This window comes from Chionomys nivalis, chromosome 22 (genome assembly GCF_950005125.1).
Source record: "Chionomys nivalis chromosome 22, mChiNiv1.1, whole genome shotgun sequence".
Classification (NCBI taxonomy): Eukaryota; Metazoa; Chordata; class Mammalia; order Rodentia; family Cricetidae; genus Chionomys; species Chionomys nivalis.
In genome coordinates this window covers 9,599,870-9,611,922 of record NC_080107.1, presented here as the reverse complement: position 1 = coordinate 9,611,922, position 12,053 = coordinate 9,599,870, and the positions used below count along the sequence as shown (strand labels likewise).

General features: G+C 36.2%; 1 protein-coding gene across 2 annotated transcripts in view; it reads right to left on the bottom strand.

Annotated features, from left to right (window-relative positions):
• Atf2 (activating transcription factor 2) overlaps nucleotides 1-12,053 on the bottom strand; it is a 76,305-nt gene that overhangs the window by 12,408 nt on the left and 51,844 nt on the right. For both annotated transcript variants that reach the window (XM_057755319.1, XM_057755318.1), the window contains one exon: nucleotides 1,317-1,466. In XM_057755319.1, the coding sequence (XP_057611302.1) occupies nucleotides 1,317-1,466 (150 nt within the window). The remainder of the gene's footprint in view (nucleotides 1-1,316; nucleotides 1,467-12,053) is intronic.

Here is a 12,053-nt window from a genome sequence, read left to right as displayed (position 1 = left end):
ATAATGTTAAGTCAGAGAATTCATTTCATTTTGAACTGAGGATGTATATTATGTATACTGTGTATATTAAGGCTTCTAGTTTGGGGTTTTTATGGGATTCCTATATGTATGAATATATGTGTCTCAGTGTCTACATGTGTTTCTTGTTCCTATTCTAATTTGTTTGCTTTTGATTTATGATATTATTATTATTTCTTAGAGGACTGCTTTCTTCCTTCTTTTTATTTTCTCAAGACAGGGTTTCTCTATGTAGCCCTATCCTGAAACACACTCTGTAGACCAGGCTGGTCTCAAAACTGCCTGTTTGTTTCCTAATGAGAGAAAGAAAGGGTGTGGATACAAATGTGAGGGGAGATGGGGGAGGAATTGGAAAGAGTAGGGGGAAGGGAAACCATAATGAAAATTAATATGGAAAAAAAAATCCATTTTCAATAAAATAAGAAAATGCATGTGTATTTTAATAAACTATTTTTGTAAATGTTCTTTTTAACTGATTTTATAGCTATTCAACCACTTGAAAACTAATCACAACCATTTTTCAATTCTATTTTAAAATAAAATTTATTAAATATGCCAGTTTTATTAAAATAAATAGTTGTTTTTATAATAATACTTATTTTCCAGGTAAGGAGAAGCCTACCGGAACTTGATTTTCATTAATGGTCAGCTTAGTTATCTTTGATCAGCCCAGGATATGAATCTTCAGTCACTAATCACCCTGTGTAGTACACAGACTGTCCAATGTTAGGGACCCTCATCGCCTTACAAATCCCAAACTGTGCCACAGAATATGGCAGTGTGGGGGACAAGAAACAAACTCTTGAAAACGATGCTGAGGAAAGAGAACTTTGGACTACCAGCATGTGCTTAAAAGGAAAAACCTAAAAAATTATTTTATCTATTATTAAGTATATTTTAAAATAGCATAACCAAATAAAATGTGGATTTATGAACATAATAAGCTCAAGATGGGTTCGGCAGGCATATCACCAAACTAATTTCTTACTCTACATACTCTTAAGAAATAAAATAATCATTTAACTCTTTGTTCAAATAACTAATACTAAAATCTGAGCATTAGGGGTGGTGATATGTCTCAGAAAAAGGGAGCTTACCTAGCAAGCTTGTCTAGCATGCTTGAAGTTCTGTATTCAATCTCTACCAGCATAAATAAACGCCAAATTAAGATGGCTATATTTATATCATATGCTTAGAGACTATAAATAGATAAAGAAGTCGCATAAGCTGTACTTTTTTTTTTTTTTTTTTTTTTTAAGGATGACCAGAGTGGTGAATGATGACAGCATCACACATACCGGAGTTTCTGTAGTAGAGGTTGCTGGCTGCTGTAAGGACTGCTGACGAGATTCTTCTGACTGAGTTCTAACCAATCCACTGCCATGGCCTTTTACAGTATCACCATTGGTAACTGGAGGGTGTTGCTGGGTCAAAGCAGCCTTTAATCTCTGAAATGCAAACACTATTTTGAAAAATGGCTCCTGTGTTATATGCAAGCCTAACTCTCAATATATTCTTTGACTAACTAAAAAGATAGTATTCATCAAAAAACACATAAATACATTTGGCTTTAAAGTTTGTTTTCATTTCACTGGGTTATAATAAATATCACTATGACAAACTAGAACCCTGGAAAGCTTTGCTCTTTATCTATCACAACTATAGGATTTTATACTTTGTTGTACTTCATTCTGGGAAGACCTAAAAAACTGAAAATACTGTATCCAGTCTTGTTCAATTAAAACAAAAATTAATAAAGAACATCAACTCTTTGCATGTTTTCATCTCTCTCTCTAACCCTATGCCCATGCCCCTTTTATCAGCCTTAATCTCTTCTAGACAGGCCTATTTGATCTCTGCTTTCAGGTGCTTAGTATTTACTAGGATGATGACTGGATGTTGCATTTTAAGCGTATTTTATTTATTTTTGTGTGTGTACATACACCACATGCAGAGGACAACCTTTTGGGAGTAGATCCTTTCCTACCATGGATTCCAGGGTTGGAGTACTTTTACCAGATGAGCCATCTCAACAATCTGATGCTGCCTTTTTTAGGCTACTATGAGGATCTAAAATACTGAAGAATTTAAAATTTAAATCTATGGTCCTCTCCTTCCCCAGTACAAAGACCATTTCATTCCTCCTTTGGGATTTATTTATGTGTATGTGTGAGTGCCTGCATGTATGTACGCGTACTGTGTTGTGTGCCTGGTACCCATGTAGGACAGAAGAGGGCATTGGATCCCCTGGAATGGAGTTACAGGTGGTTGTGAGCTACCATGTGGGTGACAGAAACCAATCCAGGTCCTCTATAAGAGAAACAAATGCTTTTAACCACTAAGCCATCTCCCCAGCCCTGAAAGATCTATTTTTTTTTACTTTACATTTTGCCAGTAACTGAATCAGATCTCAGGAATTTAAATATGAAAGATCCAGTGTTAGAATGATGCTTTAGAAACAATTGAAGGTTTTTTTTTTTTTTTAAATAAAGATACAACTTGAACTGGGCTTGGGGTATGCCTATAATTCTAGCACTGGGGAGAGACAGAGACAGTTAAATCTCTTGAGTTCAGGGGGCTGGAGAGATGGCTCAGTGGTTAAGAGCACTGCTTGTTCTTCCAAAGGTCCTGAGTTCCCAGCAACCACATGATGGCTCGCAGCTATCTGTAGTGATATCTAGTGCCCTCTTCTGGCCTGCAGGTATACATGCAGACAGAATACTGTATATATAATAAATAAATCTTAAAAAAAAAATTAAAAAAAAAAAATCTCTTGAGTTCAAGGCCAGACTGTTTTATGCATGAAGTTCCAGGTCAGCCAGAGCTACATAGTAAGACCCTGTTTCACAAATGCTCAAACTCGAGAACAAACACACACACACACACACACACACACACACTGAATGAATGAAACTTGAATGAAGCTTATAATAGAATTTCTATACATTCAATTATTTGTTAACCAACTAGATAATAAGCTCTTTAACAGAAGAGATTGTCTTGTGTATTTTTCTATATCCTGTTTTAGCAAATAGTCCACTGATGAATAGAAACATGATTAATGAAGGGACTTCAGTGACCTAAGAGACCTAGAGCCATTATTGCTGACCCTGTTCTTAATAACTGAGATATAGCCCTTAAGCCTCAAATATGAGTCAGAGATAATTTTATCCCTCCCTCCTTTCTCACTAATAAAAAAATGAATCGAGGGCTCTGTAGGTACTATGCAATTATTCTACCACTGAGCTATAGCTCAAGTTCTGAATTTTCTTAAGAGACTAATTTTGTATCTGGAGGAAAAGAGTTATCTATACACACGTAGATAGAATGTGTGTGTGTGTGTGTGTGTGTAAGAGTCATGTTGTAGTTGATTTAGTGCTTGCTAGGTGTAAATATAACTGCATGAGATGTTAAATGTTAAACAGATCATTGGCAATCATTACTCTACTTTCTCTGATGATCTAAGCATAGCTGTTCAAGAAGAGCTTTTGAAAAAGTCTCCTAAACAATTCTAGAATGATGGAGGAAGGTCACTGGTTAAAAATAAAGAAACTGCTTGGCCCTCATAGGTTAAAACATAGGTGGGTGGAGTAAACAGAACAGAATGCTGGGAGGAAGAGGAAGTGAGCTCAGACTCAACAGCTCTGCTCTCTGGAGCAGACGCCATGCTCCCCTCTCCCCAGCAGACGCGATGAAGCTCCGACCCAGGATGGACATAGGCTAGAATCTTCCTGGTAAGCGCACCTCAAGGTGCTACATACATGAACAGAAATGGGCCAAGCAGTGTTTAAAAGAATACAGTTTGTGTGTCGTTATTTTGGGGCCTAAGTTAGCCAGGCGACCATGAGCCCGCAGCTCCCACCAACACTAGAATTGCTTTCATTTATTCCAACTTAAATTCTACAAATATCCATACTTTAGCAATTTCTTCATTATATAGAGTCCATATTCTATAAAAATGCCACCAGAATTCATCTGGGATCATGATTATGTCTGTGTATTAGTGGGCATTTCCTCCTTCTGTCAATCATTTTAGATTAGGGATCTGATTTTAAAATGAAGTCGGCAGTTAAGGCTTCACTGGTGTATGTTGTGTGCAGTGATTTACTCATTGTATTCCAGTTCTCAGAGTTTCAAGCAACATGCATCCTGGAGCAGTTCACTCTGTCAACACAATACCCTGTTGCCTCTTGTCAGAGCACCTCCATCCCTGCCCCTGGGTCTGCCAATCTGCTCTGTGATGCTGAGTGTTCTGTATTATCCAAACTATCACAGCAAAAGGCTGCACCCAGTTTATAACCACTTAAATCTGCTTCTTGCCTCTGTAAAGCACACTTGAGATTCATCTGTGCTATTTTATGATCAGTAGTTCCCAATGTGTTTTTAATTGGAGACTAGTCCCACTTTATAAATTAACCAACCATCATTTTACTCAAGGTCATACAGCAAATAAACTAGTTCAAATACTAGGTGTAAACAGACCTACTTTCCAAGTACACAATCTTCCAGGATACCTTTGTATACACTGTCCTTAGTATTACTAAAACCACGGAACAGAAAAGATCGTCTGAGACTACATGACTGAATTACTCAAATAAAAACCACTGGGAACTAAATGAGAGCGGTAAACATCAACACTGTCAACTCCTAATCCACGTCACCCAGATGAGGCATGTTTTTTCCTCTTTTCCAGCTGTTTTTATGAATGACAAAAGCACAATGTTTGCAAGGTTCTACCAACTTCATTGGTCAGCACACATACTGTTAAGCCTTATACAACTAAGATACAAATTTAGATTTAACTTTCTCAAACTACGACTGAACAAATCTTCAACCTTCAAGTCTTAGTGTCTTATTTAGAAAATTAATGATAATTTGCTTGTAAGAATAGAAGTGAAAATTAAATGTAACATGCAAAACTAACCCGTAAAGGGATTTCTCAAATATGGTTTCCTTATTTCTTTTTCATAAACAAATGTTTTGTGTGTATGCACATGCATACACATGGGAGCACAGGTGGAGGCCAGGATAACTTGTGGGAGTTGGCTTTCTCCTTCCAGCAGGTGGGTTCTTTTTAAAAAAAAATATTTATTTATTTATTTATTTATTTATTTATTTATTATGTATGCAACATTCTGTCTGTCCTTCCAGCAGGTGGGTTCTTTTATATATATATTTTTTAGTATATGTATACATATATATATTATGTATACAACATTCTGTCTGTGTGTATGCCTGCAGGCCAGAAGGGGGCACCAGACCCCATTACAGATGGTTGTGAGCCACCATGTGGTTGCTGGGAATTGAACTCAGGACCTTTGGAAGAGCAGGCAATGCTCTTAACCTCTGAGCCATCTCTCCAGCCCCCAGCAGGTGGGTTCTTGGAATCAAATTCAGGTGGTCAGATTTACTATCAGATGCCTTTATCCACTGAGCTATCTCATTAGCAGGTTCCCTGATTTGTTCAAAAGAGCTATAGAAGCCTGTAAGCTCTCAGCACAGGGGCAAAACTTGGGAGAGTTTAACTTAAACACTTTTCGTTTTCCAAATGTCCTTGGGAATCTTTGGAAGCACTGCTATGGCCCAGCAGTCTACACAAACGATGTGCAAGACCACAGAATCCAGATGCGATCACTGGGTCCTTCTTTCTTTTTTTAAGAAATTAGAAATAATGTTAGTAACAAATACACAAAGATAAACTAACACAGATAGGACAATGCTGAATGGGAGGATTAAAACAAATCAGATGACTAACAAATCAGTAACTGACTAGAATCGGGAAAATTTAAAAAAATCTTCAAGAAGTAAAGGCAGAAAGATCAAAGCTGGAAAACAGCATTGCAGGTCATATAATCAGAACAGTGGAAGAAACTCTGGGGAGGTGGCCAAGCTTCAGATTTATGCCTTTCATCATTAGAATGTTAGACATCAAAATACAAAGAACAGCTAATCTGTGCAGGGGTTTCATTTCTGGATAAAAAAAATGTATAATGTATTCACAGGTTAGCTTAGTAAATTTTGTGAAGGGAAAACTTAAAAATGCCTTAGGTAGAAAACATCATAGAATTAAAAAGTATTTAAAGTTTTATAGTCAAGAGCTTAACTCAAAATTAATGAAATACAGTAACTACACATAGAGGAGTCTGAAGTACATAAACATCATTCTCCTGAATAATCTTTAGTAGGTTAAGTTACTACCATATAGAGAGCTTACGGCAGTACCAGGACTCACTCATTATCCTCCCTTGACTGCTCTAGGGTACACAGCACTCATCCAGTGAGGAAGCACTAATGTTGGCTCCATGCTGTTACACTGATTACAATGGCTCTGACTTATGAAGTGTGCTACGGGGTATAAACTACAAGACAGAGATTCTAAGGGTTAACTGACATTGCTCTGAATTGCCAATTTTAAAAATTACAGAAGTACATGTAATCTAAAAAAAAAAAAGCAAAACAAAAGATTAAACAAGGTGATGAAAGTAGTAAACTTTCACACAACTGATATAAAGACATCTATAATTCACTCATATTCATTTTTACAATATTTTCAAGGCCAAATACCTTTGCTAAAATAATCAATGCAAACCTAAACACAAGGGACATTAGTTTTACAAACTGACCTTTGGAACTGGCAGAGATACAGAAATCAATCACCATGTTACAAGTGACGAAACTGAGGACTGAAGCTTCTTCTCAAAATTATGGAATAAATTAAAACAGAGATAAAAGAAGTTCTGTTGACTAGTAATTCAGTATTTTAAACAACAGCTTCACAAAAATAAAAGCTTTCGCCCAGCACTATCATATATTTGTTAAGTCCAAAATAAGAGCAGTATTCCTCTCAAAAGAGAAGCTTAAGTAAATAAAAACTGAGTATCTAGAGAAATAAAGGTTGAACACTTTAAATAAGATTTACAGGGTCTATAATCTCCAACAAGTGCAACAAAGCCAAGGCATAGCTTTAATTTTAAGGTAAAGGTATTCACTGTTTGAAAGAATAAAATGTATTTCGAAGAAGCAGACATACGTGTTTGTGTTCAGAGTTAATTTTTAATGGTATAAATTTTAACTGCTATACTAAATTTTTTCTTAGGAAATGGTTATGCCAGTTAAAGGATGAATAGTCTGTTGTGCTGACCATCTGATACACTCATTCTTCAGAGGTGTTTGCTGAAAAAATTGTTATTTATGTTCTATGTTTATGCAGCACCTGAAAATAAATGTTTATCACATCTGTCAGAATTTAGTAGGAATAAACTACTCTATCATAGTTCAAAGAAAAAGATAATGTGCTCTAGGAGCAATTTATGAACAAGTCAGATCCATATTTCACATGTGCCGCAGCAGCTCATCAGAGTGATAACCCTCCTTCTCCTGGGTGTTATCCTACCATCTGCTGCGGTAGTACTTATCTTTATTTTGCAACTAATTAACAGCATAATCTTCTAAATTCAGCAAGTTAATTATCATTATTGTGGTCTTTGCAGTATCATCAGTCCTCATGAAGTCTTGTCTTTCCACCCCTAGAGAGCAAAGGAAAATGAAGTCGGTTGGGAGAGGGTCTGTTTCTTTGGTGTGGGCTCATTAGGTGTTTGCTGATTAGCTCGGCATGCAGAGACAGGTCAGAAGAATTCTGCTGAACATGAGGTTCCACGCAGGGCCCAGCGAAGGTAATGTAGGTTTCTGAACATTTGCCAAGATGCACTCTGTCAGCTTTTAGTAGAAACCCCCTGCAGAATGCCACTGGCTACCAACTGTGCACAGAGATATTTCTTGGTTTGGTTTGTCACACAGGTCTTAAAGAAGTCACTCTGGAGGAACTCACTTTACTAAACCTAAACACAATTCCAAGGTGATTAACAGCTTACTCAAGGAGTGGTGTTTTTTTTTTGTTTGTTTGTTTGTTTTTTGTTTTTTAATTATAAACATTCAGAAAAGTTACATTATTAAAATAGCAATATAAAAAATAAGTATCTAGTGGGGCAGCAGTGGCATACTCCTTTAATCCCAACACTCAGAAGGCAGAGGCACACAGATCTCTTGTGAATTGGAGAACACCTGGTCTACAGAACGAGTTCCAGGATAGCCAGGGCTACAAAGACAAACCCTGTTTCAAAAGAACCTAAATAAATAAATAAATGGTTTGTGGTTTATGTGATTAATGATAAAATCCTTAAGTCTAAATTTCAAGAGAACTAGTGTAATTTTGTAGAAATTTACAAAGACTAAGAATTTTCTATAGTATTAAAAAGTAACATTATAAACTTGAATATTTGTGAGTTTCTATTTATTTCTGTATCACATTTTTTGAGTTTCCACAAAACTTGAAAGTTCCTTAAAATGTTTTAAACACGTGAACTGCAAGCTTTAGCAAAAAAACGAAATATTTATATTGTGTATTTGTAGTAGATACAAACATATATTATCTACCTATAGGTAGTGGGGTACCTAAAATTAGGGAGTTAGATCATCTGTGACCATCTTCAAATGCAGACAGATTAAAATCAATGTAGTAAAATAAGCTTTTGAGAAATATATGTAATTCAAACAATGTTTTAAAATGTTCAGACATGGGGCTGGAAAGATGGCTCAGCAGCTAAGAACACTGGCTGCTCTTCCAGAGGAACAGAACTCAATGCCCAGCACCCACACAATGGCTCATAACAGTCTGTAACTCCAGTTACAGAGGATCCCATGTCCTCCTCTGGCCTCTTTGGGGACTGCACACATGTAGTACATAAACATACATGACCTAAAACATATATGCAGGCAAAAATACTTGTACACATAAAATATGAATAAATAAATCATTAAAAAAGATGTTCAGATAATCGAAAGTCAGCATCACTACCGAAACAACAAAGCAAATTCCAACTACCACAGTGAAAAGGAAATTCAAGTGGGAGCTACAGACAGGTAAAGCCAGAATTACTTAGAGCATTACATAATAGATCTTGGTATGGGAGTGAGAACTCAGACATTTGGAAAGCACAGACGCGGAGTTCTATCTCTGGTGCAGGAAATCATTAATTTGATAAGACACTCCTGGGACAGGAACTCAATGGCAACCTTCTTCAGATGGAATGATAAAACTATATGTTTGTTAAATCTTTTCAACTCCCAGAAGCTTGCTAAATTGGATGCTGAATTTATGCCTTTCCTCAAAAATTTTTATTACATTTATTTATTTACTTATTTAGTGTGTTTGTATGTACATATGCATGTATGGAGGTCAGAGAGCGACTTGTATAAGTTGGTTCTGTCCTATCATGTAACTCCCAGGGATCAAACTCAGGTCATCAGGTTTGATAGCAAACACTTTACCTACCTGGCCCCTCTGGTCATTGAAAAGTCAATCTCAAGTGTGTAAGTTGTATTTATTTGGTATTTTATGTTCTAAAAATATCTAAAGAAATTTTTTATATTGAAGACCAGGTTATCCTTGGATTTCTTTCTTTTCTTTCGTTTTTTGTTTGTTTGTTTTTGATGACAGAGTCTTGTTAAGTTGCCCAGTTAGCCCCAGGCTCACAATTCTGATTTAGCCTCTCAGTTCTGGGCTGAAATACCTGTGCCTCTATTCTTGAATTTCAGATTAAAACATTTAGATCGACAGGCTGATTTAGCTATATGATTTTAATGTAAGCAACAAGACAACCTCAACTATTAAGCTTTAAAGTAATATAAGAATATTTTTTTTAAAAAAAAATCAAATCTCACTACATTAGCAGCTATTAGAGAACTTAGGAAAGTTTCTTAGAAAACTGAGGAAAGAGGTACTGAGTTTACAGAAGGAATACAACATAGTTTAAATCAAGTACATCTTAAAACTTTAAAAAGCAGCCGGGCGGTGGTGGCGCACGCCTTTAATCCCAGCACTCGGGAGGCAGAGACAGGTGGATCTCTGTGAGTTCGAGGCCAGCCTGGTCTACAAGAGCTAGTTCCAGGACAGGAACCAAAAGCTACGGAGAAACCCTGTCTCGAAAAAAAAAAAAAAAAAAAAAAACTTTAAAAAGCAGCCGTTAATGTAACTGTGCTTCAAAGTTGCTTTGAGAACTTTCAGAATTGTTTTCAAATCTGTAACTTTGCTGAAGAGATGGCTCAGAGGTTAAGAGCACTGTTTGCTCTTTCAAAGGTCCTGAGAGTTCAATTCTCAGCAACCACATGGTGGCTCAAAGTCATCTATAATGAGATCTGGTGCCCTCTTCTGGCCTACAATCATACATGCAGGTAGAACACTATAAATAAATCTTTAAAAACAACCCAACCAACCAAAAGCAAAACATCAAATCTGTAACTTTAATACATGTAAACTTTTATTGTGTTTCAGTGTAAATTGTTTTTAAAAGCTGTTCCTGAATTATATATTTTTTGTGCACAAAAGTCATCATGAATGGCATCAATATAACAAAACCCAAATATCTCATTTGTAGCATACAATCCTAATGCTCTGGGTGTTAAAAATAAATCAATAATTCCATTACAGATGATAGAATTCTAGACTGTCTCGTGATCACTAGAAATGTATCCAAGAAAAATCTCAATTTTGACCATTTTGCTTGGTGAATGTCTTAGTACGCATGAAATATTTGTTAAATAAATAGTAAGGGACAGAAATAGCTGTAAAGCAAATGCTTGACAATCCCCAGAGACGGCAAGTTCTCACAAGATTAAAATAGAAACCAATAACAAACTAAGTGGAAAGATCCCCAAATATGTGAAAATTATATAATATATTTCTAAATAACCCACCTGCCAAAGAAAACATAGGGGAAATTAGAAGATTCATCATGATGAAATTGTAGTATATCAAAACTGATGAATACAAGAAAATTTTATAGCTATAAATGCCTACAATAAAAAATAAAAAATTTCAATAAATGACATAAGCTACTCCTGTAAAAAGCTAAAGCTTAGAAAAAAAGGAAAAAATTAGCACAAGACTACAAACACAGTCTTAAGAAAAGTAAAGCGAACTGAGCACGGCGACTCACACCTGTAATCCCAGCACTTACTTGGGAGGCTGAGGTAGACAGACTGCTTCAAATTTGAGTCAACTTGAGTTTTAGGCCAGCTTGGGTTATAAAGTAAGAACTTGTCTAAAAAAAAATATCAAGGTGTAGATTAAGAGAAAAACTTATAAAAATAAATGGGATGTAGCTCAGTTGTCAGAGGCTTGTCTCACATGTACAAAATTCTGAGTTTGATTCCCAGCATCATAAATGCACCTGCTTATAATTCTAGCACTTAGGTGGTGGAAGCAGAAGGATGAGACATTCAAGGCTGTCCTTAACTACAGTGTGAGGCCAGCCTGGGCTACATTCAAGGCTGTTCTTAACTACAGTGTGAGGCCAGCCTGGGCTACATTCAAGGCTGTCCTTAACTACAGTGTGAGGCCAGCCTGGACTACATGCAAGGCTGTCCTTAACTACAGTTTGAGGCCAGCCTGGGCTACATGAAAAAAGGTTAAATATGTATCGGACTCAGCAATTGTGTTCTTCAGGTATTTGTTCAAGAAAATATAAATAATCATGCCCACAAAGAGACACATAAGAGTGCATGTGGTGGCTGGGTCTGAATGTAGCTCAGTGGCAGGGACCTCGATGAGCATTTGTGTCTCTATAAATGTAGAGACACTACAAGACAAGAAAACGAAGTGTACAAATGTACATAGTGGTTTTACTCACAATAGATCAATGCTGGAAGCTAAGTGTCTATCACTGAGAAAATAAGACTAAAAAATTTTAGTACACTCACACAATAAAATTCTACTCTGCAATAAAATAAAGTAGGTTATGATATATTTAACAACATGGGTAAATCTCAGAGACATATGCTGAGTTGCACACAAAACAGAGTATGAGTCTATATATACTAAACTAAAAGCTATGGTGCCAAGTCACAAAACAGAGATAATGGGTTAGAAAAACTTTCTGGGTATATGTTTATGGTCTGGTCTATATGACAACAGTCTATGTCAAGTAATGTATGTATTTCCCAGAACTTTGCTGTTAAAAGTGACTTATTTCAATATA